General features: G+C 45.2%; 1 protein-coding gene across 1 annotated transcript in view; it reads left to right on the top strand.

Moving 5' to 3' along the window:
• LOC115481027 (adhesion G protein-coupled receptor B2-like) overlaps positions 1–27,896 on the top strand; it is a 78,105-nt gene that overhangs the window by 18,124 nt on the left and 32,085 nt on the right. Inside the window, 9 exon segments of the mRNA XM_030220012.1 lie at positions 1,087–1,188; positions 1,285–1,391; positions 10,262–10,456; positions 10,942–11,010; positions 14,543–14,651; positions 15,908–16,054; positions 16,736–16,808; positions 17,744–17,849; positions 25,296–25,339. Of these exon segments, the coding sequence (XP_030075872.1) occupies positions 1,087–1,188; positions 1,285–1,391; positions 10,262–10,456; positions 10,942–11,010; positions 14,543–14,651; positions 15,908–16,054; positions 16,736–16,808; positions 17,744–17,849; positions 25,296–25,339 (952 nt within the window).

The raw sequence follows: 27,896 nt of genomic DNA, 5'->3' as shown, positions 1-27,896 counted from the left end.
CATACTATGCCATACTTTGTATTGCTTGAATGTTTTTTCTGCTGTAATTGTCTATTGCTTATTCTTGCTGTACACTGCCTTGAGTGAATTTGTTCAAAAAAGTGGTAAATAAATCCTAGTAAATAAATAAACTTTGGAATGACTTACCACCTCACGCTAGGAACCAATCAACAGTCTCCGCCTTTAAACAGGCGCTTAAACCCCACCTATTTTCCACTTCCTTCTCTGGCACTACCTAGTTTTTTCCTTTCTGTATCTTTTTTTTTTTTTTTTGATTCATTGTGTGTAAACCGCTTTGCCTATGTGTAGGCTTTTGGTAGCGTATCAAATGTGCGTAAATAATAATAAATAAATCACAGTCTGGTCATAGAAGTTCTAGAATAAAGGTAATTACAGTAATCTAAACTAGAGAAAACAAAGACACGACTCAATTTCTGTAAATCATTAATAGAGAAAAGGTTCTAAAAAAAAAAAGTAGTTTACCAAGTCCAGATTCACTTTCCAAGTTGGAATCAATCCAGACACCCAAACTGCGCATACTTGATTGAAGAGGGGCAGAGATACCATGCAGTGTAAGGTAGTCAACAGGCAGAGAATTGCGTTTACCACCCACCCATAATATGGTGGTCTTTTCAGATCTGAAGAGAATACAGGAAACAAAATTTGGTCTTCATGTAATAACACAACTGTGTCATGAAGGACTTTTGTCAAGTATATTAAAAAGAATTGGCAAAAGAGGGGAGCCCTGCGGGACTCCACATCCTGCAGACCAAGGCGAAGAAATATTGTTTTGCATTTTCACTGAGTAACTTTGAGTCTGTACAAAACCTGAAAACCAGTTCCAAACTTGTCCAGTTATTCCTGTTTGGTCCAGTTGTAATACTGTAATAACAGCTGGTGATCTATCAAGTGAAAAGCTGATGGCAGATCTAGTGGCCTTATCCACTAGAACTCTATGCTCAAAAAGATAGAGCTAGTCAACAGGCTTCCGTGCTATATTTCTTACAAAATCCCTTTCTCCTCTTTGGTGTTGCCGCTTTCCTCTGCTGGGCTCTTTCTTTCACTCTCTTATCTCCTGTTCTGTAGCTTTCCACGAAATGTGTAAGGACGAATATGTTCTGTCATTGACCTGGAAGAAGACAGCTGCGGGGGAGATCACCTATAACAAGTGTCCCCCTAATGCAACAGGTGAGTCCCTTCCTCCGTGCTCGTCCTGCTCCCCTTTCCTCTTCCCTTTCAGCAGAATGTTCCAGGTTCTGTTCTCTCTTTTCAACATGCATTCAGGATCTGCCAGTCGGCGTTGTTTACTGGATGCCCACGGAGTGGCGTATTGGGGACCTCCGAGCTTTGCCAGGTGTATCTCCCATGAGTACCGTTACTTGCATCTTGCAGTAAGTACGCACACATCCCTGTGCTGGAAGCATATGTTTGTCCTGTGTTTCACTGTGATCTCTGGGTCATTCTGAAATCTTCTGCTTAGCTATACCCACTGTTTTGATTCTAATTAAATCAGGGTGCTGCTGTGCAGAGCTTCATCAGAGCTAGAGGCCAAACAAAATTGCTTTTTCTGTTTCGGCCAAAACCAAAGCTACCACCGAAACTTTCTGAAAGGTTCCAGCCGAAACCGAAGCTGCCACCGAAACGAGAAACTGCAGCGGAAACTCATCACCTGGTTTTTGGTCGAAACAGAAAACTCAAGTTTGGTTGTGTGAATGAAAAGCAAAGCTTTTATTAGGTGTCTATTTAGATACTTCATTATCTTTAAAGCCTCATGTTGATACAGTTGTAAAATCTATTTTTTGTATTTAAGAAAAATCGGTTCTTGCTTTGAGATTGAAACATTTTTTGATTCTGATTCAAGCAGTGATCCTGTCTAAGTTAGATTCTTGTAATGGCCTATATTACCTTCTTTCACCAGCTTGACTGCTGGACTTCAAATATTGCAAAGCACTGCAGCTAAGATGATCATGGGGCAAAAGAGATGGGATCATGTTATACCAATGTTGATCAATTTCCGTTGGTTACCCATTAAAGCCCGAATTATTTTTAAGCTTGCATGTTGAATATTTAAGATGTTCTATGGTATATGTCCAGAATACTTATTTTTAAATTTTCATTTCTGTTCTCTCCTATTTCATCATGTGCTATAGATTAAAGTCTTCTTTATTTTCCATCATTTGTAAAAATAAGATTTAAGAAATCTCTGTCGACATCATTTCCATATCAGGTAGTTTCAACATGGTTCTCGCTCCCAGTTGATATTAGAAAGATTAATTCTTTCCTACTGTTTCAAAAACAATTGAAAGCTTATCTATTCCTGCTTCATTGATAACAATCTTTTTAGTATCTGTTAATTCTTGTGTTATCCACTTTGAACCTTTGAGTGGGAGTTGGCAGACTACAATCACTGTTACCCTTACCATTTGGATCACTCTATTTACCATATAAACTATTGTGCAAGGTCATAACTGCGTTACTTGCAATTGCAGTACAAAAATAAAAGAATACAAAGCGTAGCCCCTCCCTCCCCTCTGGACTACCTTACAATTCCTGGTGGTCTAGTAGTGTAGTCAGAGGAGATGCTTCAGTTGTGGCAGCCATTTTGAAAGCAGAGCCGGAATGGAGATTGCTTCCACCCCATCTACATCTCTAGACCACCATGGATTGTAATATAGGCCCAGGGAAGCCTACGGATGAGGAGGGGAGGAAGGCACAACTCCTGTTCGGGGGTGGGTGGGTGGAAGAGGGAGACAAACGGGACAAAGCACACATTTTCGGCTTCCACTGAAAACATATGGTCATTTTTTCTCTGAAACTGAAAACATGGCTGAAAATTAAAATAAGATTTCATCAGAAACTGAAACCGAGCAGAAAAAGTATTTTAGGCCAGTTTTGGTGCCGTAACTGAAACCGAAACTGAAATTTGATTGGCCTCTAATCAGAACCTCCTGTATGTGTAACACTGACACCTTAAAGCTTGCCCTGTAATTGGTAGCATGGAATGTTGCTACTCTTTGAGATTCTATATGGAATGTTGCTACTCTTTGAGATTCTATATGGAATGTTGCTACACTTTGAGGTTCATGGAATGTTGCTACTCTTTGAGGTTCATGGAATGTTGCTACTCTTTGAGATTCTATATGGAATGTTGCTACTCTTTCAGATTCTATTTGGAATGTTGCTACTCTTTCAGATTCTATATGGAATGTTATCACTCTTTGAGGTTCTATATGGAATGTTGCTACTCTTTGAGGTTCATGGAATGTTGCTGCTCTTTGAGATTCTATATAGAATGTTGCTACTCTTTGAGGTTCATGGAATATTGCTGCTCTTTGAGATTCTATATAGAATGTTGCTACTCTTTGAGATTCTAGAATGTTGCTACTCTTTGAGATTCTATATGGAATGTTGCTACTCTTTGAGGTTCTATATGGAATGTTGCTACTCTTTCAGATTCTATATGGAATGTTATTACTCTTTGAGGTTCAACATGGAATGTTGCTACTCTATGAGGTTCATGGAATGTTGCTACTCTTTGAGATTCTATATGGAATGTTGCTACTCTTTCAGATTCTATATGGAATGTTATTACTCTTTGAGGTTCAACATGGAATGTTGCTACTCTATGAGGTTCATGGAATGTTGCTACTCTTTGAGATTCTATATGGAATGTTGCTACTGTGATTTTTCTGTTTATGCTGTTGTGAAATGTGACTTGGAGGAGAGGGAGTCATCCCTGGGCTCAGGGTCCCATTTGCCTTTGTGCCCCTATTCTCAGGACAGCTGTACATTTTGCCCTAGGGAAAAGCGTCTCATTGCGTGTGGTCACCTGGTGTTGCTGAATAATATGACTGCATTATAATTTATGCATTCATAGTCCTCCTCTCTTGTCCACATACTGCATATGTGTGCAAGTTTTACACTAGAATACCTTCTTCTAGGGGATCTCTACCTGCTTGTATTATTTTATCCATGGCTGGGAGGACACTGTAGATCAGATGCAAAGCGGGAGGGGGAGTCTAGCAAGGGATCTCACCTGTTTGTTTGTTTTTTTAAATTCTTGATATCCCATCTTTCTGTGGTACAACCAAAGCAGTTTATATTTTACATACAGCTACTCTCTCTGTCCCTAGGTGGATAATGCGGTTAACTGCATAATTTGGATAGTCAGATCTGTCTGTCACCATAATAAGCCTAAATGTAGCTGGCCAGATCTTCTCTCTCACAAAACAGTGGGGGTGCACAACCCTGACCTCTGCAATCCTCAGGATTTCTGAAAATTAACTCATTTTGGGGGGGGGGGGGGGGGAATTTGTCTACTCAAAATAGCAAGATAGCATGGAGCTAGGGGTTAAACTCTAAAGCCATTGGATGTATAGGAAAACATTGGGCTATCTTGTACAGAGCTGTTGGGATAACCCTACAATGGTTATGTGAGGGATATTGGGAAAGAAGGAGTTAGGTATTGGGTTCAATATGGGAATTTGCACATCTACCCAAAATGGACAAGTCAGTGCTGGGCAAACTGTGTGGGCCACATTGGTCTGTATCTGTGCCGATATTCTCAGATCCTGAGTGGTTTAGCTGGGTACTTTGAGGTCCTCGGTGTCTGTGCATTGGCGTCACGAGGCGCTACTGGAGTCCTGATGGCGGACAAGCTATTTACTGACAAGGAAGACTTATGCAATTGGTGTCCTCTAATTACAGGCCAGTAAAAGCAAACATAACTTGGTAATGAGCAGATAGTTTTCAGGGCAGCTGAACTCTGATTTCTGCTGCTCCTTAGATACGCTTTTCCACTTGCATTTTCAGCAGATAGCTTCCCCCCCCCCCCCCCCACCTCCCACTGGTGAGGACACCCATTATTATTAAATGGCCATTAGTTCTGCTTGTGCGGGCAGGATACTAATAGAAGCAGGATTAGGTGCAATGACCTCTTGTTACTGTCCTCCGCACCAATTAGCTTCTCATTACTAAGATGAGGCACAAGGGATGAAGTTTCCCAGGACCTGCCTATCCAGCCTCTATTATTCTGTGTCTCATTCTGTGCCAGAGCAGCTGGGTCTCTGTTCTCTTGCAAGCATCTTCCAAGGACAGTGTTCAAGGGGCCCCAGTGGTCAGCCGACCGTGTCTAGGTAGAGTTAACTTGAAAGTCTGAGATGAATCTCCAGTCTAAAGAGATGTGGCCAAAGTTCTTTGCTTAACTTTTAGGCCTACTACTTGGGCAGTCCGAGTTACTCAGATTTGGCTGGTTACCACTGAATTTCAACGCAGAGTAGCTAAAGAGAAAGCAAACTCCTAGAACCCCCTGGCACTGCCTTTATTTTGCATGATCAGATTTGTTCGTTTAACGCCTAAAGCTAGAAATATATCGGTCGATATTCAAAACAGTGTAACCGTCTGCCAGCTATCCGTTCATTTTCTGCTGAACCGGTTATCTCTGCTGAAAATGCGTGGTTAGCACATAATTCAAAAGTGGCTAACTCGTGGGCGTTCCAGGGGCGGAGTCAGGTTGTGCCGATATTCAGCCCTTCACCGCATAAGTAAACCACTTAAATCGGGCTGCATAAGATAGCAGTGCTATCGTAATCAGTTTGGCTTATACGGTGTAAGGCTGAATATTGAAAAATGTTTCTTCACCCAACGCGTAATTAAACTCTGGAATTCGTTGCCGGAGAACGTGATGAAGGCGGTTAGCTTAGCAGAGTTTAAAAAGGGGTTAGACGGTTTCCTAAAGGACAAGTCCATAAACCACTACTAAATGGACGTGGGAAAAATCCACAATTCCGGGAATAACATGTATAGAATGTTTGTACGTTCGGGAAGCTTGCCAGGTGCCCTTGGCCTGGATTGGCCGCTGTCGTGGACAGGATGCTGAGCTCGATGGTCTTTTCCCAGTGTGGCATTACTTATGTATTTGTTGACGTAACCAGCTACGTGTTAGCTGTCTCAAAAAAACTGGATATTCAATGCCGAAGCCTGGGCAGGATCTGGCATTGAGTGTCTGGGAATAACGCCAGTGACAGTCACTGCTACCATCTAAATATCGGCTGGATAGACTTCAAAACCTTTTCTGGAGCTAGATAGACATTTACCTGGGTAAAATCCAAACCCCTGACCTTTTGATCTTGGCCTTCTCCAATTAAACATTTCCCTGTATAGGGTAAGCAATTACTAGAACTTACTTTTCTTTTTTTGTGTGTCTCAGCTAGATTGTAAGTTCCACAGAGCAGGGGCTTTCTGTTTTTGAAACTGTCTACACTGGGACAAAGTCTGCAAATAGCTTTTATCTTCAGACTTTGTACGAAGTTTCTTGGAAACAGTACGGCACTTATATGAGACGTAAACCACCATGAAGTCCTTTGTATTGCATAAATGCCTAAATTCCAATTTTACCAAGCCCCGATATGCAAGTCTAAAACTGTAAAAGGCGCATTTGACAAGGGAGCGTGGGATGGACTGGGGTGAGCCTAACAGATAGATGTGTATTCCCCATTTCAGAAGGGGATGCAAAGAGATGGACATTGGGATTTACACCTGCTACCTGGGACATCCAGATTCCTACTGAGTAGCTCTACTGGAGGGATCAGGGGAGGTCAAATGCTTAATTCCCCTGCGGTCAGAACCAGGCTCTGTGACAACTTTGGGAAAATAAAATGTTTTGTTTATGTGCCAGCGGTGCCCTTTCATATTTTAAACTGGATGCTCCTGCCACATTAACCAGGGCCTAAGATTCTTTTCTCCCTGCGTTTTAGAATAATGGAACATTATTCTAAAACGGGTCTTTTCTAAAATCTACATGTGTAATTCAGCTTTGAAATCTGTGCTTGCTCTCTCCTACCCCTCTGTTTTGTGTGGCTTAGTTTTTCATGGAAGAAGCTGCCTCCATCTCTTTTCCTGTGTCCAGGTAGCTTCCTTCTCACCTTGTGGATTTATTCCCTGTCTTTTGAAGAAGGAAGGGTGTCTAATGGACAAATTTTATTACTGAGATGCCTCTGATTTACTTTCCCCTTTCTTGATTCTGTACAAGAAATGCTTTGATATTATTTATTTATTTATTTGTTGCATTTGTACCCCACATTTTCCCACCTATTTGCAGGCTCAATGTGGCTTACATAGTACCGTCAGAGGCGTTTGCCCAGTTGGTTGATAACAAATACATAGTTGTATAGTGATCAAATGAGGTATAAGTGGAGGGTCGAAAGGGGTGAAGATTGTGTGTTGTCCTGTTTGATCATAGATATGCTGTGTTGGTAGGTGAAGAGGGTTACATGGCGTCGTTGGGGTAGGCCTTTTTGAAGAGGTTGGTTTTTAGTGATTTCCTGAAGTTCAAGTGGTCGTGGATTGTTTTCCCAGCTTTTGGGAGGCCATTCCATAGTTGTGCGCTTATGTAGGAGAAGCCGGCTGCGTAAGTTGTTTTATATTTCAGTCCTTTGCAATTTGGGTAGTGTAGGTTTAGGTAGGATCTTGACGATCTGACTTTATTTCTTATTGGTAAGTCTATAAGGTTTGTCATGTATCCTGGGACTACTCCGTATAAGATTTTGTGGACTAAGGTGCAGATTTTGAAGATGATCCATTCTTTGATTGGGAGCCAATGCAACTTTTCTCTGAGGGGTTGAGCACTTTCGAAGCGTGTTTTGCTGAATATCAGCCTGGCTGCTGTATTTTGGGCAGTTTGAAGTTTTTGTATGAGTTCTTTGCAACCTGCATAGATTCCGTTGCAATAGTCTGCATGGCTTAGGACCATTGATTGTATTAGGTATCGAAAGGTCGTTCTTGGGAAGAAAGGTTTTAATCGTTTGAGCTTCCACATTGACTAGAACATTTTCTTTGTTACAGAGTTTACTTGACTCTCTAGGGTAAGGTTATACTACCTTCCCATTAAAAAATGTGTGAGCAAAACAGTATCTTACATCCTCTTTTGTATATCAATCTGTAAAACGCTGGAACTCGTTACTGTGCGAATAAGGATGGAGTCCTTGTATGTTAGATTTTCATGGCAGTTGAACATTTTTTTGTTTTAAGAAATATTTGATCCTTTGAGTTTCTGTTGTATTTTTCAATATTGTTCAGCATTGGCAGCAGATTCTCTTTGAAATGCCGTTGATGGAAAGGAAGGACGCTGGTTCTTGGCGCGATCCTAAGTGGCGAAACTTCAAGCCATTTGGGAACCTGTCGCTATCTCTGCCTCGTAGAGATGGCAGTTCGCTGTTAAGTGGATGACTCTATCATGCTTTCTTGTATCCCATAGGTGATATTTCCAGTTTATTCTTGATTATTTTCGAACTGCAGGTGTCCTTCATATATGCTTTTATATTCAGGCAAAATTTTGCCTATGGGGCCGATATTTTCAGACCATGGGAATTAGCCCAGCTGACTCCAGCAGTCACTGCTGAACCTGGACATTCAATGTTGGGCCATTTTCGGTGACCGGCATTGAATATCCGGTTTATTTTTGGATGTTGGATGGTTAGAAGATAACCAGCTGTGTTGATATTCAGACGTAGCTGGTTATCTTCTAACCGGCCAAAGGTATCCCACATATTCACGCGGCCAAATATGGCTGCTAAAATGGGCTGAAAATCAGCGGATGGCCAATTATGTCAGCCGATATAACTTTCTATCTGCTAGCCGCTAACTGATGATAATTCGGTGGGAGATAGCCAGCTATCCCTTGCTGAATATTGTCGGATAGCCAGGTGCCAATCCTAGCTGGTTAAATGCTTTTGAATATCGGGGGGGGGGGGGGGGGGGGGTGGCATTTTTTGCATGTGCAATGGTAACAATGTACTCAATACTCTTCATACTATTTATTTACAGTATTACACTTGCTTTACTTCTTTATCACTGATTATTGATCATCCTGTCTATCAAGCCTAGTTTTCTGGTTTTGTGTCTGTTTGAGCATCACTGCTCGACTTCTGGGAGGGAGGGGGAGGGATGTTTTACTTTGCCCTGTCATCCACTCTTTTGTTATGTTACCTTTTAAGATATGTACATCTTTGGGGTTTTAATTTTGAAAATGAAAAGGTGCTATGCTTATTTCATCGCGTTAGGCATTAGGTTCACGGCTTTGTCACTGTTGCTATTTATTTTGAAGATATAGTGATGAGTGTGATTAAAAGTCCACCGGATTCCTCTCAATTTTTTTTTTGCAAATATGTATTCTCTGTAATTTCTTTATTTCATCATTGGTTATGTATTGGTTTTACTATGTTGATATGTGCATCTTGTCTGCCGGATTTTGTTGTAGTTTAAGCACCTAATAAACAGATGTTGAAAGAAAAATGTGAATATTGTACATCTGGGGTTATTTCCCCATTTTTAATTCCTTTGTAATCTGCTCTAAGCCTTTTGGTAAGTTGTGGGCTACAAGTACCTACATTGTATTGTATGGGTTTTAGGATATAGTGAATCTGGGGTTCCAGGGTGAGGCTGCTTGGGATAAAGTACTAGAGATTTGGCAAAGAAAAGGCTGTGGGTAAAGATCAGAAGAGTATCGTCTCTGTGGATGTTGAATTTTGACAGTGTAGGGCACAGAATCGGGTGGAGTAGATGCCACTGAAACACCACAGAGCTGTTTTATTTATGTATTTGGATTTATTAACCGCCTTTATGGAGAGATTCACCCAAGGCGGTGAACAGCAGGCAGAGTTTAACATCAAATTTTGTTAACAGCATAACGATAGTAAAATGGACAAGAATAAACTGTTACCAGCCACATTAGCGTTCGAGTCAGAAAAATGTACTTGTCCCACTCCTCTCCCTTCACCCCAGCCCTGTCCCCTCCCCATCATCTTCCTGCCTTTAATTTGCTGCTGAATTTCAGTTATATTTTCACCTCTAACACGCCTCACACCCTGGGCCTGCAACTCTTGCACCCGATGTCCCAGGTGAATTACATTGAAATCACCTGAAGTTGAAGGTTATTTACATAGTGCAATGAAGTTTGGCAAGGAAATTCCATAGAACGGGTTGCTATGGAAACCTCCTAGTATCAGTAACCATGGAAACCTCATGGCAAGGTACTTTACCATGACGATGCTGGGGGATGTGGTGGTAAGGGCTGCAAGTGAGATGACGGGTTGCAGTGAAGCATGAATCAGACCGACGGGTACGTTAATGCCGTTCCCTTCCTAACATTCCACTGAGGCAGAAAACAGTGGAAGAGTAGGAAGGGAGATTGATGGGGGGATCTTTTGGTTCCCTGCTGGGAGGGGGCTCAGTAATCTCTCTGTTATTTCTTCCCCCTTTGCAGCTTAGAGAGCATCTGGCAAAAGGGCAGCGGCTGTTGGCAGGGGATGGTATGTCGCAGGTTGTTCGCAGCCTCCTGGATCTCGTGTTGCAGAAGACGTATTACAGCGGTGACCTGCTTTTCTCCGTGGAGATCTTACGTAATGTCACCGATACATACAAGAGAGCCACCTACATCCCCTCCTTGGATGATGTGAAGGTGTGCTGGGGTCTGCAGGATTTAAGTACTTATTCAGTTCAACATTTCAGCAATGGCCAAGCTCCCAGTCTGTCTCCTGAAGGCCTTCTGCACCCCTACAGCATTTTGAATAGACCACAGGCCATGGAAAAGTACATTCCTAGAGCTTGTACACATTATGGTTCTTCTCTCCCCACTTAACATTGTACCTCTGCAAAGGTCTTGTTGTTTCCTGGGTCACCCCCTCCCCCATGCCTTGGGTTTCCTGTGACACTTCTCTCCCCCCTGTGGAACACTCGTCCCTCCCCATTGCTTAGTTTCCTGTGACCTTTCTCTCCCATGGGATATCTATGCCTCCCCATGCCTTGGTTTTCCTGGTTGATGTATTTTGCTGTTCCCCAGTCACTACCTGATAAGGATCCTTTGAACTCCTTGTCTTCCGTGCTATCAGTGTTTCACTCGTTCTCTTTCTTTTCTCCTTTTTCTCTCTTTATTTCATTGCGTAGAAGTTCTTTGAGGCCGTCAGCCACATGGTGGATGCAGAGAACAAGGAAAAGTGGGAGGATGCTCAGCAGGTGAGGGGCGTGGCCATTTTACAGTCATGAGAAGGGCTGGGCTGGGAGGAAGCTGTTATGATGCTGGTGTGTGAGGCGGCTGCTGCGGTGCTGGTGTGGGAGGCGGCTGCTGCGGTGCTGGTGTGGGAGATGACTGTTGCGATGCTGGTATGAGAGGAGGCTGTTGCGATGCTGGTGTGTGAGGCGGCTGCAGCGGTGCTGGTGTGGGAGGAGGCTGCTGCGGTGCTGGTGTGGGAGATGACTGTTGCGATGCTGGTATGAGAGGAGGCTGTTGCGATGCTGGTGTGTGAGGCGGCTGCAGCGGTGCTGGTGTGGGAGGAGGCTGCTGCGGTGCTGGTGTGGGAGATGACTGTTGCGATGCTGGTATGAGAGGAGGCTGTTGCGATGCTGGTGTGTGAGGCGGCTGCTGCGGTGCTGGTGTGGGAGGCGGCTGCTGCGGTGCTGGTGTGGGAGATGACTGTTGCGATGCTGGTGTGGGAGGCGGCTGTTGCGGTGCTGGTGTGTGAGGCGGCTGCTGCGGTGCTGGTGTGGGAGGCGGCTGCTGCGGTGCTGGTGTGGGAGATGACTGTTGCGATGCTGGTATGAGAGGAGGCTGTTGCGATGCTGGTGTGTGAGGCGGCTGCAGCGGTGCTGGTGTGGGAGGCGGCTGCTGCGGTGCTGGTGTGGGAGGCGGCTGCTGCGGTGCTGGTGTGGGAGATGACTGTTGCGATGCTGGTATGAGAGGAGGCTGTTGCGATGCTGGTGTGTGAGGCGGCTGCAGCGGTGCTGGTGTGGGAGGAGGCTGCTGCGGTGCTGGTGTGTGAGGCGGCTGCTGCGGTGCTGGTGTGGGAGGCGGCTGCTGCGGTGCTGGTGTGGGAGGTGACTGTTGCGATGCTGGTATGAGAGGAGGCTGTTGCGATGCTGGTGTGGGAGGCGGCTGCTGCGGTGCTGGTGTGGGAGGCGGCTGCTGCGGTGCTGGTGTGGGAGATGACTGTTGCGATGCTGGTATGAGAGGAGGCTGTTGCGATGCTGGTGTGTGAGGCGGCTGCAGCGGTGCTGGTGTGGGAGGAGGCTGCTGCGGTGCTGGTGTGGGAGATGACTGTTGCGATGCTGGTATGAGAGGAGGCTGTTGCGATGCTGGTGTGTGAGGCGGCTGCTGCGGTGCTGGTGTGGGAGGCGGCTGCTGCGGTGCTGGTGTGGGAGATGACTGTTGCGATGCTGGTATGAGAGGAGGCTGTTGCGATGCTGGTGTGTGAGGCGGCTGCTGCGGTGCTGGTGTGGGAGGAGGCGGCTATCCACTGATTTTTAAAGTCAAGAGATATAACTGACCATCCGCCGATTTTTTAGAGGCAGATGATATTTCTGACCATCCACCAAGTTTTAAAGTCTGACCAGTCAGTACGGCCTGGCTTTGAATGTAGGCTCTCAGTGCCGACCATGGAAATTTGCTGGTCTAACTTCGATAATCTGAAAATCGGCCTCCGTAGATTTAGTCTGCTGTGCCATCTCAAGGCATGCTGTGCCCTGCTCTGCATTTTTCCTCCCTTCTGCGCTTGACGCATTTGTAGTATACAGAGAATGAGTTCACATCTCTTCCGTCAGAAGCCAGTGCAGGTTATGCAGTGTTGGGGCGATGTGCTGCTGCTGTTTAACCCTGGAGCAGTTTTGTGTGCTCACAGCTGGAATGTGGTAGACATTGAATACCAGAATCTATGTTACAAGCAGAAAAAAACAAGAAAAAGCACATGGAGATCAAATGTATAGGTTTGTAGGTGCAAAACCTGTAATGTTTTATTTTTTTTTTTATTTTCTGATTGTAATGTTTTGAGTGATGCTGAGCTGCAGGTGACAGCAGATGTTTGTATTTGTCTTCATGATGCAATAAAGAAATTTTCAAAAAAAAAAAAAAAAAAAAAACAAGCAGAGGACACAGCTGGGGGGGGGGGGGGGGGGTGGCCTTTCTCAGGGCAAATGTAACAGAAAGACTATGACTGTTCCCCTGCAGCCCCTCATCATGTTGCAGCAGTATAGAAGCCAGTAATATTGATGGGTGGGAATATTCAAAGCCGTTTCTGCTTCTTGAACATTGTTTAGCCTCAATAGGGATAAAGTTACTTGCGCTGTTATGCAACACACATAATTTTATCTACCCAGCTGAAGGCAGGATCAGGTCAGAGAGGAAGTGAGTGTGGCACATCTGCATTTTCAGTTCCGTACCACAAATAGATCCTTCAGCCAAAGTGGCTGGTATTGCCTCAGTGTTTCATTTCCCGTGACGCAATGCTGTGCAACGTCACTGACAGGTACAGTGATTGTTCTGCCCTGGGATAAAACGCCGTTGTATCGCTCCATGGCGCGACTGCACCTTGAATGTTGTGTTCAATTCTGGCCATCACAACTCAAAAAAGATGTGGTGGAATTAGAAACGGCACAGGGAAGGATGATGAAAATGATAAAGGGGATGGGACGACTTCCCTATGAGGAAAGGCTGAAGCAGCTGGGGCTCTTCATCTTGGAGAAAAGAGGGCTGAGGGGAGATATGATAGAGATCTATAAAATAATGAGTGGAGTGGAACGGTAGACATGAATCGCTTGTCCACTCTTTCCAGAAATACTAGGACTAAGGGGCGCTCAAATGAAGCTACAAAGTAGTAAATTTAGAACAAATTGCTTTAGTATATGTAGAACAAATCGGAAAAAAATATTTCTTCACCAAATGTGTAATTAAACTGTGGAATTTGTTGCCAGAGAATGTGGTAAAAGCAGTTAACTTAGCAGGGTTTTAAAAAGTTTGGATAACTTGTCCATATTCCATTATTAAGATGGACTTGGGGAAAATCCATTGCTTATTTCTAGGATAAGCAGCATGAAATCTGTTTTACTGTTCTGGGATCTTGCCAGGTACTTGGATTGACCACTATTGGAAACGGGATACTGGGTTTGATGGACCTTTGGTCTGTCCCAGCGTAGTAACTCTTCTGTTCTATGTATGGCATGTGGTGTCAGTCACCCATGGGCTGTTCTGGTGTCAGTGGTGCCGTGGGTCAGAGGTTTTTTTTAGTCAATTTGGACAGTTTTATTCAGAACGTTGATGGCATTGGCCATGTCCTTGGTCCCTGTGGGGATGGTGGTAACCTCCATCCCCCCAGCCCCCATGGGAATGGCAGCATTCCCTAGACCCCTCCTCCTGCTGGTTCATGCCTAAGGAGTAAGAGACTTCTTTCAGTGTTGGCCATCATCTGTTATTTTGTGAAGGTTGTAGTAGTGGCCCAGAGGGTCTTGGGCAGCAATGTAACCAGGAGGGTCTGCAGACTGTTTTTTACTCCCTCACACTGCTGGTGGATAGGAGATTAGCACCGGGGGGGGGGGGGGGGGTGGGCATTGGTTTGTGGACCATCATGCTCTGTATTTTCTCTTCCCGTGGCTTGAAGAACCTGCCCAGCTCCCCTTGTTTCATGGCGTCCTTCTTTTACCGAAATGCGGCCCTTCACAGCCATGGCCCGTGGTTTCACTCCAGGATGTAGGCTTATTTTTGTTTCTTTCTCCTACTCAGGTCTTCCCAGGCTCGGTGCATTTGATGAAGGTTGTGGAGGATTTCATCCATCTGGTGGGTGATGCCTTGAAGGCCTTTCAGAGCCAGCTGATCGTCACGGAGAATCTAGGTAGGTCTCAGCTTTGCAAAATATTGGGTGTTACTCTCCCTATGGCAGGTTCTCTGTTATGCTGAAATGTTTTATGAAAGCCAGAGCCTCTCGCACAACCTGTAAAGGACTTTTGATCTGCTTGTTACTTTTCATGTGCTGTCTGATGGAAGGCTACTCACAGCATTGCTCATATCAGGTACTTTGCTGCTGGCTCTTGAATTTTTCTCATCCCTTTTTCAGTAATAGCTCAAGGTGAGTTACATTCAGGTGCAGCAAATACTTCCCTGTCCCTGGAGGCCTCACAATCTAAGTTTTTGCCTGAGTCAAGGGAGGGTTGAGTGACTTGCCCAAGGAGCTGCAGTGGGATTTGATCCTGGCTCTCAGCCCACTGCTCTAACCAATAGCCAGCTTCTTCACTCTTGTAGGTTACTGGTGCTTCCAGCCCTCTTGAAACAGATAGATTAAGCTTATGCTGAGCACAAGGCTGTTAAAATTCTCTGCCTGTCAGAGACATTTATTCCCTGTGACTACACAGAGTGCATCAGTTTATAAGCACCCCTTGCTGTTGCGGTACTGGGACCCCTTACTCATGCACCCCACTCCTTGCTATTCCAGTGCTGACACCCACCTCGCACATACACATGACTCTCCTAATGCCATTGTCCAGGCTATTGCATTTTTGCAAATGAAGGTGCACAGCAATGGTCTTTTCAGTCTGCCTCCATGCAGCGCAGGACTGAATCAGTGGCGTAGCCACAGGTGGGCCTGGGTGGGCTGGGGCCCATCCACTTAAGGCTCAGGCCCACCCAACAGTAGCACACATTTAGCGGTAGCTGGTGGGGATCCCAAACTTCGCCAGCTGAAGTCTTTCCCCGATGGTAACGAAAACGCTACTCTCCACCATACTGGCATCTAGTCATGCTCCGTTTTCATCGCATGCCTGCTGCAGACTGCCAAGGTGGAAAGAATTTGTTTCCCATCAGCTGAGATATTGTTTTTTTTTTTGGGGGGGGGGAGAACACTTGGTGCCCACCCACTTCTTGCCTACACCCACCCAAATCTGTTTTCTGGCTGCGCCCCTGGACTGAATATTTCTTGGGTTGTTGCTACGTTTAACTACTGAATCTGTCAGCGTCCAGCAGCGGAGTGCAGTGTGTTCTGAGTGTGGCCGAGTCTTTTGACAGTGCAGTGTGTTCTGAGTGTGGCCGAGTCTTTTGACAGTGCAGTGTGTAGTGAGCCGGAGGTGGCAGTGATGTGTTTTCTCTCCATAATAGTGATCAGCATTCAGCGGGAGCCTGTGTCTGCGGTCTCCAGTGACATTAATTTCCCCATGAAGGGTCGCAGAGGAATGAACGACTGGGTACGCAGCGCAGAGGACAAGCTCTTCATCCCCAAGGAGGTGCTTAGTCTCTCATCCTCGGGTAAGGACTCACTTGGCGATCAGTGCATTTTTTTTCTAGTGAAAAAGGTGCCGGTACTCAGTGCCCCCAAGTTCCCCCTCAAAAAAAGCCCTGCTGGTGATTGACAGACTGATGGTTGCAGGCACAGAACTGAAGTAGCTTTGAAATGTTCAGAGCTGTTCCCTTCTCTGAAGGTAGAAGTAGAATTCCACGGTCTCCTTGTGCGCTGAGATGATTGTGGACCAGAGATGTGGCAGGGCAGACACATAGCAGGCTGGAATGCCAGCTTTCAGATCAGAGGCTGGTATGGGACAGCATGCCAGTCCTTAGGCTACAGAGATCCGTAATAGGGCAGAGCGCCAGCCCGCAGACTAAACAGCCCTATTGCAGGGCAAAGTGCTAAGTCTTGGACTATGGCAGAAGAGAGTTCTACTTTCAGATTACAAGACATAAAGAGCGTTGCATCTGTCCTTAGAACAGAGGGCATCATGGTTGGGGAAGTGTTGGCGTACACTGCTCTCCATTCAGTTTCCTCTCGGCTTTTCTTTATCTTTCCCTCATCCTTTCCTCTCATGTCTGCTTTTCCCTTCAGAGCTCCAGTCAGAGTCTATGTGTGACAGTTTTGGGGTGTGGGGAGTCAGGGATTTGAGAGATGTTGAGATTATCTCTTGCCTGTGCTCATGTTTCTTCTCCCCGTTCCAGAGCTAGATGAAGCTGCCTATTTTGTTATTGGCGCCGTGCTGTACCGCTCACTGGGGTTCATCTTACCCCCCTCCCAGGTGAGAAGTTGAGGTCTCCCATCTTTTCAGAGGCACAGCCCTCGCTCAAACATGCAGCACTCGCCAGGGCCAGTGATCTGTGAGAGGATGCCACCCTGGTACTGCCCAGTGTGTTCTACCACATCCTGTGGGCAAGGGTGAGAAATAATGGTGCCAACCAGAGGATGGGAAGAGAGAGGGAGACAACTTGGGATGTTGAGCCAGTGCCACTACTGAAGAAAGCTGTACACTGCCATAGGGTACCAAGTCTAGTTTTCACACGAGTGACCTGGCACTCACACAGGTGAACCTACACATGGAATTTGGTTGGATACCAAAGTTATCAGCTGTTTATTTCAGTAGAATTGTGAACAGGGCTGGCAAGGGAAGGACCCTTAAAGATGAGGGGTCACAATCTCTGACCATCTACCCCCCAAGTAGGACAGTTTTCAAATGATGTTACTCAATTAACTAATCAGTTGACTGAGTAACATCAACAGCTAAATGTTTCCCTCCCCGTTTGAGGGTTACAGAAGTTGTGCTGTTTTCCTTGTGCTGTAGAAAGGGGGTGGGGGTGGGTGGTGCTGAGCAGTGCATGGTAATTTCATTCTAATCTTTCCACATGCTACTCTTTTTGTACTCAGTGTAATGTAGATAACAAAAGCACCCAACCTGCCAGCCAGCTCCAAATTTTCAGAGATACTGTTTTGGGGGGGGGGGGGGGGGGGGGGGAATTCCTTTTCTGAGCGTACAGGGATTTAAAAATTTGCCACAGTTAAACTTACAAGGTGGAAAGTTGATTTTCTTGCTGGAATCCTCCCAGATTTCCTTGTCCATCATTAAATGAGCTTCATGTCACACAACAGTTAATCCAGACATGCATGAGCACAGGGTGCCTGCTATTCCCCAGCCATTTGTGTGCATGGGCTGTAAGGACTCCTTTCTCTTCCCACAGAAACTCCCTGGCCGTGAGTTCCAAAGTGCTGACTGTGACAGTGAGACCCCTGACTAAACCAGCAGAGCCCCTCATCCTCGTGGAACTTTCTCACATCGTCAACGTATGTATAGCTTCAATGGAAGACGTTGCGTACTTCACACATGCGTTAATATGACTTTCATCTTTTAATGATACCTGCAGTGTCTGAGAACACGCAATGATTTACACATTTTGGGGTAATTTTATAACAGGGTGCCTAAGAAAATTCTCCAAAACATTACTTTCTATTACATAGCTTTCCACTATTCAAAAACTAGTGGGATAGTTGTGTCCATCAACCAGCAGGTGGAGACAGAGAACTGAGCTGAGACATATCTCTTTGGCATGCAGTCCCAGCTCCCAGGGGCGGACTGACCATGTGGGCAACTGGGTAGTGCCCAAGGGCCAGAGGCTCTCTCTGTTCCCTTTCGCCGCCACACACTCAGACCCCTGAACCTCAGTGAGCCCTCCCCTGGTCCCATCTTGAAGGGCCCTGGTGGTCTGGGGACAGGAAAGATCAAACACTCTTTCCTGCCCGCTGCTGCTATTCTGCCCACCGTGTTTTAAAATGGCTGCCGAGGACTTCCTGCGGCAGTCTTGCGAGACTGTCGAGACCCGCAAGGGTACCGCAGGAAGCCTCTGCACCCATTTTGAAAAACACAGCAGAACCGTATAGAATAGCGGTAGTGGGCAGGAAAAAGTGGGGTTCTTTCCTGTCTCCAAAGAAGTCACTAGACTACCAGGGCCTTCAAAGCACCAGGAAGGCCCACTGAGGCTTGGGGGACTGTAGTATGCGAGAGGGGGGGGGGGTGGCAGCTGCGGCAGTAGGGAGGCTATAGTGTGTGGTGGTGGGGGCAGCAATGGAGGGGGGGGTGGTGAGCGGCGGCGGCCAGGGGGGCCCAATGACCTTACTTGCCCGGGGGCCAGATCACTGTCAGTCCGCCCCTGCCAACTCCTCAGTATTTCTATCTCCAGCAGGTGGATGGACACACTTTTTAGACTCTGGTTCTGAGTGATTTGCTCCTGGTTCAGTTGGTCATCTGGTCCCCAGTTGAGCTTGTGGGTGGCTTGAGTCTGCAGAGTCATATTTGGAGGTCTTCAGAGCTCTGTATCTGGCGCCCCGTGAATTTATTTATTTATTTATGACATTTATATCCCACTCAAAGTCTAGTTCAATGAGAAATCATTACAAGTGTAACATAAAATTCCACAAAAACAATGAAATTCAAGAAAAAGAACCACAACTCCAGAAAAAGGAGGATGAGCATGAGGGAAAGGAAACAGGGAGGAAGCATAAAGAGAATCTTCAAATGAGGAGAAAAATTATGACTCATAACAGGTATTTTCTTTAAAAAGGGAAGGATTTTGTAAGTTTGCAGAGCAATAAGTAATCTTGCTGAGATTGAATGACATCTGGTAAGGAGTTCCACCACTGAACACCACATTTATTTCTTCCTTCCCTTCACCTCTTCCCTGTTTCCTCTGGAGCTCTCCTTTTCCAGTACAACAACCTTAAAAATAAAAAATAAAAAAGTAGAAGGAAAGAGGTTTGCTGAAGAGAGTGGGACACAGTGTTGTGCTGGAGCAGGCTCTCACAGGCTCGCAAGAGCCGGTTGTTAAGTTTTTAAGAATTTTGGGAGCCGGTTGTTAAAGTAGGGCCCTCCATGGCTACTTTAACAACTGGCTCCCAAAATGTGGGCTGGGCCCCCTGCTGAATATCTTTTACTTTGCTGGTGGGGATGCTGAGCCCTGCCAGCCAAGTAAATAGACTGCTGCTGCTCCCCACTCCTTGTTTCCAGCTCTGAGCAGCAGGCTGGGACTTCTCCAGCATATGTGAGAAGTTACAACATGCTGCTCAGAGCAAGACGTTGGGAGTGGTGTCAGTCATTTATTGGTTGCCAGCAAAGGTATGCCTAACGTGCCCGCATGAAGGGAGGGAGGAGAGAGAGGCAAGTGTTGCCCCCCCCCCCCACCCGGCCACCCCTGGCCCTTCCAACTGCAGAGCTAGCTACGTCCGGAGAAAGAGCCTGTTGTTAAAAATTTACCAGCACACCCCTGGTGGACAGAGCATCAGTCCTGATTCTTTCTCATCTTCTGGAGACTGAGCTTGGGCAGAGCAGCCGGCTGTGGTAGGTCCGACCTAAAGTTTGACTCGGAACACTTGTAGGGCTGCAAGTTCTACTTGGTTCAGGGGAGGGATCCTGTCTCACCACTTGGGACACCTTGTACTGCGCTGGTGACAGTCTGGGTGAAAGGTGACTCCCAGCACTGGGGCATTGCAGTGCAGGAAGCGAAAAATCCCGCAGGACACAGAGGAAACGGTTGGTGGCAGAACGCTTTTGGATTCGGCGCAGCATCGAATATGCTGGGGCCTTCGGGCTCTTCAGCAGGGCCGGTGCACAGTTTGATGCAGGATGAGCGTGGGAACTGGTCCCATTTTGTCGGGGCCAACTGGCAGTGAGGAGCAGCCTCTGTCTGATCATGTGCAGAGCACAGCCGCCAGCTCCTAAGAGATCTCTTTTAGTTTCCAGGAGTGGGCAAATGAGGTTATCTCTGCTTCTCGGACAGACTAGTTGTGCTTTCTGTAAACAAAGACTTGGCTTCATGACTTCCAAACTCGCAATTGCTAGATGGCTGAAGGAGACTATCGTGTCAGCTTATTTGCTTGCAGGCTGCTCAGGCTTTGCAGACTCATTCTGTGAGGCATACTGTGACATTCTGGGCAGAGACTACTTACCGTCTCCAGCGGATACTTGCAAGGTGACAACATAGTTGACGCTTGTTTGCTTTTGCCAAGTACTACAGGGTGAACGTTGCAGTGCAACTCAGAAGCCAGTTTTGGGGATTCAGTCAAAAGCTCAAAAAATACTTATATATGTGTTAAATATCAAAGCGAGAACATAGCGGGAGAGGAAGATGTAGCGCTGACTCAGTTTCAATTAAAGTTTGTTACATTTACAATATATGACAGAAATGTCTGGTAGGATCGAGGGACCAATGATTGAAAAGGTATTAAGGTCTGTGCCCTTGGGACAGCTGCGAGAGGGTCCAGTGACCTATAATTCTACACCACCTGATGTCCTACCCCCTCTTCTTGTTCAAGTTGTAATCACCTTCGACCTTTTTCCTTATTTTTCTTTATGCTAATGCTCTTGACAGGTGTAAATGTGTCTGTCCACTTCTGTATTTTAGAAAACTGCCCGGGAATGTCCTGCACTCAGATTGCATAAAAGTGTAATCCTATGCCCGAATGTAACTGTAAGCACATATGCACCTGTGCGCTTTTCTCGGAGTCATTGTCTCTGTGTGAAACTTGATTCCTATAAACCCATTCACCTCTTCTACTGGACCCTTTCCGACTGGCTCTTAGAACCTAAGCTAGTATTGAATAAGGAAAAAACTGTAGCCTGTTGGTTCACTGGTGATCTTTCTATTTCTACTACTTGTCCTAAGTCTCTTTTTGCTGCTCCTCTTCAACCTGTTGATTTCTTTCCATACTTAGGAGTCATCGTTGATTCACAACTTACATCTCTCCACAAATATCAAATATTTGCAAAACTGGTTTCTACATTCTTTGTCAACTTCACTCCATCAGAACATATTTTCATCTTGACATATTTGACTCATTGATTCTCTCACTCCAGAATTGACTTTACAATATTATTTACCTAGGTTGTCCTCGCTCTAGCATAAAAAGACTGCGATCCTTACAGAATGTCACCAGTCAACTGCTGCGTCATGCCCAAAGAGTCGACCGTGTTTCTCCTCTCCTACAGCAACATCATCGGCTTCCTGTTGAACAATGGATTATTTTCAAACTACTGACACTTACGTTTAAAGCTCGTAAGATAGGTCTTCCCCGGTATTTACCATCATTCACTATTCTGTATTCACCAGTCCGTCTTTTCGTTCCATAAATGATCACTGGTTAGTCCTCCCTGGTTAGAATCTACCAGGTGACGTGTCTTATTTTTTCAAAGCACCATTCTTTTGGAATCGTGCTGAATCTTCACTGAAGAAATTCAATCGGCAATAAAAACCTGCTTATAATCCTCATAGGGCGATTTGCTGCTCCCTTCGGCTACCCTAATGCTTCTCTCTCCCTCTGTTTACTCTTCCTGTTCCTTCAGAAAGCTAGAATCTTGATTGTGACTATTTTATTCTTTTTCCTACCTTTATTTTTAATCTTAGAGTTGTAAACTGCCTAGATCCGCTAGTTAGCCAAAGGTGTTATAGCAAGTTTTAATAAACTATAAAATGTTCCATAAACTCCCCTCTCTGAGTCCAAGCTTTTTACATGTTAGCAGTACTCTGGTGCACAATTCCTTCATGCTTTTCTGAACCTCAGTCTGGTGAGTGTTATTGGAGAATCTTCCAAAGAACGTGCTATAATTTCCAACTTGCCGTTCTGCCTCTGTTTACAATCTCTCCCAATCCAGTTACTGGGAATGATGTTTGTGTGAGGTACTTGGATTAATTTAACCCCACGCTTCTCAAACCTGTTCTGGGGGAAGTCCCAGCCAGATTTTTCAGGATGTCGGAAATGGAGGCGTAGTTGGATACAAATCTGTCTCATACTCATACATAGGGACACAGGAAAGTAGCACCAGACCATAACAAAACGGGAGCTGAGCAGACTTCTACGGTCTATGCCCTGAATCGTGACTGAATAGATAGGGATGGGCTTGAGTGTAGATTTTAAGGGACTTTGACGTTAGCTTCAGAACTTAGTACAAGAACAGTGCTGGGCAGACTTCTACGGTCTCTGCCCTGAGAAAGGCAAGGACAAATCAAACTCTGGTATAAAGTATCACATACCATGTAATGAGTTTATCTTGCTTGGGCAGCTGGATGGACCGTACAGGTCTTTATCTGCCGTCATTTACTATGTTACCACGTTACTCTTTGGGGTTCTACATGGAATGTTGCTACTAATTGGGATTCCAGAATCTTGTAACTCTTTAGGCTTCCAGAATCTTCAGAACTTTTAGTACAAGACTTCTACGGTCTGTGCCTGAGAATGGAAAGGACAAATCAAACTCGGGTATAAAGTATCACATACCATGTAAATGAGTTTATCTTGTTAGGCAGACTGGATGGACCGTACATGTCTTTATCTGCCGTATCTACTATGTTACTATGTTATTGAGAAGAGACTACCATTAACACAGGAAAGAACACAACATGGACCTGTTTCACCAGAGCTGGTTGCATCAGGGGTCACAATTTGTTGGAGTAGCCTAATGGCTTTGATCCTGGCAGCCTGGGTTGGATTCCACCACAGCTCCCTTGTGACCTTGGGTCAGTCACTTAACCCTCCATTGCCACAGGTACAAAACTTAGATTGTGAGCCCTCTAGGGACAAAAAAGTACCTGCACATAATATATACAGTGCTGCATACGTCTAGTAGTGTTATAGAAATGATTAGTAGTAATCTATATATATAAAACTCACCCTCAACGTTCTATTTGCACTGACGTCACTGAAGCCAGGTTCGTAAGTTAGAAGCTCTGAAGCCACACAAATCACAGTCTGTGGGCCCCGCCCTCGCGTTCAAAGTTATGACGTTGAGGGCGGAGCACATTCTCAGCTCCAATGTTGTACTGCACTGTAGCTCTGCTCCGCCCTCGCGTCAAAACGCGATGACCGTCGAGGGCGGGGCACACGTTATGGGAAGGGAATGGTCACGGATGCTGGGGGGCGTGCCAAAAGGGCCAGGGTGACAGCACATTCGCACGGAGGGCTGCAGGGGGGGCCGGCGACACACGGAGACACAAAGGACGGAGGGGAGCCTTGCTAGCGCCCGTTTCATTGCGATTTTGAAACGGGCCTTCGTTATTAGTAATTAAATAAATCATGGTGCTTCTAAAAGTTGATACATCAAACAATGACACAATCAAACTATACTCAGGGAAAGATTCTTGCTGTCACTGAAAATCAAATATCTATGATTGAGGTCTACAAAATCCTGAGTGGTGCAGAACGAGAAGGTAAATTGATTTTTTTACTCATAACAAAATTACAATGACTAGGGGATACTCAAAGAAGTTACATGGAAAACCTTTTAAAACAAATAGGAGGGAATATTTTTCATTGAACGAATAGTTTAAGCTCTGGAAACTCTTTGCCAAAGGATGTGGTAATGGCGGTTAGAGTATCTGGGTTTAAAAAAGGTTTGGACAGATTCCTGGAGGAAAAACCCATAGTCTGCTGTTGAGACAGACATGGGAAGCAACTGGTTGCCCTGGGATTTGTAGCGTAGAATGGTTTCATCCAGTTATTTGTGACCTGATTTGGCTACTGTTTGGAGACAGGATACTGGGCTAGATGGACCATTGGTCTGACACAGTATGGTTACTTATGTTCTTATGTACTCTGATCACCGTGGTTCTCTTTGGTTAGTCTCGGTTGCAGCTAGGAGTGATGTGAGCACCACTGATATTCAGTGTCTTAACATGAATATTACCAGTTATATTAGAACAGCAAAACAAGCCTGTCCTAAGCTACCTGGGTGGCAATTGGGGGTTCTGCCTCTGAATATTGCTCCATATATGGATAGTAATCTGTTCCTGCTGCTTGAGGTAAACTTTACCCTCTCATTGCCAATTGGGATGCGGGCCTTGGTTTTCAGCAGCTCCCTTTGAAAGGGTCTGGAACACAGCCTGGGTTGGATAAGGCACCCTGGGATATGTACTAAAAAATCTCCCCCTCCATTCAGTATAAAAGGTTACTCCTCTACTGCCCTCAGTATGGAGGACCTTGTTCCTTATCTTGGATTGGTGTGATTGATTTTTAAAAAAATTCACTAGTTGAGTAAAGTGCAGAGTGTTGGGTTGGGGAAGGTTCGCCCGTTTCTCAGTTGTGGAAAGCTCTGTCCCCTCCCTGCCCATCTTCAAAGCCTTGCTCAAAGCCCACCTCTTCAATGTCGCCTTCGGCACCAAACCACCATACCTCTATTCAGGTAATCTAGACTGCCCCCACTTGACGCTTGACATTTTGCCCATTAGATTGTAAGCTTTTTTGAGCAGGGACTGTCCTTTTTGTTAAACTGTACAGCGCTGCGTAACCCTAGTAGCGCTCTAGAAATGTTAAGTAGTAGTAGTAGGGTTTATTGCTTATTTATTTGTTGTGATTTATTAGCCACTTTAATTGAAGAGATTCACCTAAAGTGGTGAACAGTGGGTACAGCTTGGCATAAAACTTACAATTTTAACAACATAACAACAGTAAAATGACCAAACATAAGAATAAATATAATCGACGTGGTAAACTTGGAGATGGCAAATTGAATGGTAATAACAGGACAAACATGAAAGTGTCAGAAATATAAACATTTAACAGCACTGTAAATATGATCAATGGCAGAAGGGTCCAGATAATATATCATAGCAGGCAGCTCGGAAGCACCTTCAGTTAAAATAGATATATGCTCCCGATGTCAGCAAAATACCTGCACTTAGCTGATTTTGTCTCCACTGACCTTTGGCTGGTTATTTAATAAAGTCTCAATCTTTATCCTTCCTTCAGGGTACTTCAGATGCACAGTGCGTCACCTGGGATTTCTCTAAACCGTGAGTACAGACACAGACCCAGGAGCAAGCACTGAGGCTGAGACTGTGGGTGATCACAGCTCTCACATGAGTCACTTCTTATTGCTGAGAAAGATGAGATCTAGTGTTGTGTGGATTCTCTCTGGGCTGTGGCACCTTGAATTAGACCAACCTAAATTTGTTTTCAGTTTGTTTTTAAATTAAAAACGAAGCAAGCCTCTTTGGTAGGATTTTTCATTGTGGGTCCTGTTTACTAAAGTGCAAAGTGACTTTACAAAAATGCACATCACGCAAGTACCTGGAGATGCAGAAAAATGCCAAAGTGCAAGTGTTTTGGGATATTTTTTCGTGCAAAGAACATTTCTGAAAAGTCACTTCATGGTAAACCTTTGTGCAAGTTTTGTGCAGTACTAGTGCTAGAGGGTCAGCAGGCACTGCTTTTGAAGCTGGAGCCTAAGGCTAGGCCTGGACCCCCTGGGGTGAGTCAGGGTGCTGGAGAGGGGAAAGGGGCAGGACAGCCCTCACAATTACTTGGCAAAGGGACAGGGCTTCAGGAAGGAGAAATTGTAACTTTTAGTTCCACATCAGAGAAGGGGCATCAGGGTCACTGAGACCACCAGGGATTTTGAGGTCTTTCTAGGAGAGGGGGTCCGGGGGCACATCCAATTGGCCTTTTAATTTTTTTCACTACCGCCCAAAGGGCTTTCACCCCTATCCCTATTTCTCATATGTTGCCTCAGCCAGGAATGTGCAAAGTTTCTTGCTGTAGTATCATGTGAGAAATTTCAGGCCAAGTTTATGTAAATGAGCCTAAAATCTCATGTAGCAGAAATGGATGCTAACCAATGAACATATTGACAGGCATCCAGGTTTCCCTATGACTAGAGAGATGTGGTGGCCGTGTTAGTCCACTTTTAAAGGTAATCAATAGAATAAATAAAACATAGAAAAAAATTAAAGATGCTACCTTTTTTATTTGACTAACTCAAATCCATTTTTTGATGAGCTTTTGAAGGTAACCCTTCTTCATCCTTTGCAGCAGGTGTGAGCAGAGCCCTGGCTGGGATAGGTGTGCAGGGAGCTGTCCCACCTCATGGTGCTGAAACGAGCTGCGATTCAGAGGAAGGCATCGCAGAAAGCAAATGCATAGATTCTTTCTGTACACACAGCTCTTCTAGTCATTCTTCACTCAGCGGCTTATTTTATAATATTGGCAGTTATTTCACTCTTCTATTACTGTTTACTTTGATGTTTTGGTATTTACAATGCTCGTTCCGTTTCTTTTAACTGGTAACTCGCATCAGCTGTTTTGAGGCTTTTCCTCAAAGTGAGTAAAGTGCACTAGAGCATTACCAGGCATTAATGTGCATTATATCTGCTCTCATATTCTGTGTTTCTGTTTCTATCTACTGCTGATCCCATTTTATGCATGGCATCTGTTTATTAATAATGCATCTTAGCGGTGGTTATAACCAGTAACTCTAGATTTTGGAAGAGGATTTTGTCAGTCTGTGTGTAGATACAGGAGCTGTGTTTTGCTTCGAAGAGCTTATGGAGCTCATGCGGGAGCCCCTGGCCGTTCACCTCTGGATGTGGGGAGGGAGCTCCTGGTCTTTTTGGTTAGTGTTCACTGCTTCTAAATACCAACTATTTCTACTTCTCTGCTCCTTATCGGCTACAATAAAGAAACGGGTTCTTATTCATGTTGCCAAAGCAACCGGAATTTGCTAATGGCACTTTTCTATTTTCCCTTTCAGTATTTGAACCTAATTTTTTCAATTGCTGTGCCTTTGCTTAGGCAAGTAGAGAGAGGGGGAGAGAAGGGGGCAGGGGGAGGAGGAGATGATAGAGGGTGTGATAAAACGCCCACCCAGACTTGCTGGAACAGCAAGGATCTGTATTTGTGAATGTGAGGGGTGGGGGATGAGGTGGGTGCCAGGCTTATGGGGAGAGCTTTTATCTCGCTTGTAGGTGTAGAGTGAGTGAATACCAACCAGTAAAGCATTAAACTGGAGGAAGCTTAGCACACTGGACAAATGTCTGTTATCAGTATGGAAATGGGACTATTGCTCATCTCTGCTGTTGTAGAAGTGAGCTCAGAGAGTAGGGATGGAGAAGGCAATTTCAAAGCGCTTTATGAGGGTACATTTTTAATAGAATTTCTATGGATAAAACAGCGCTTAACTGGCTGCTGAAATATCCGTGGTTAGCAGCTAGTGGATAACTGGTTATATCACCTGATATAAGCAGCTATCCGCTGATTTTTAAACCAGATTTGGTGGTCATATTTGGCCGTTTCAAACCCTGGTATATCTTTGATTGGTTTGAAAGAGTAATCGGCTATGTCTGAATGTTGACGTAGCTGGTTATCTTCAAACTGGCCAAAATCCCCCCCGGATATTCAATGCTGGTCACTGAAAATGGTCTGGCATTGAATATCCAGATGCAGGAGACAGCCCGGCTATCTCCTGAGGTCTGAATATTGGGGCCGATAAATGTATGTGCTAAAATGTTTGATATATGGGTGAACTTGTCCATAAACAGCCTGTACTGACTGGAGTGTTCTGGGGACAGTACT

The sequence above is a fragment of the Microcaecilia unicolor genome, chromosome 11 (assembly GCF_901765095.1).
Source record: "Microcaecilia unicolor chromosome 11, aMicUni1.1, whole genome shotgun sequence".
Lineage (NCBI taxonomy): Eukaryota > Metazoa > Chordata > Amphibia > Gymnophiona > Siphonopidae > Microcaecilia > Microcaecilia unicolor.
Note: the sequence above shows the minus strand (reverse complement) of the source record. Positions and strands in the feature narration are given on the sequence as shown.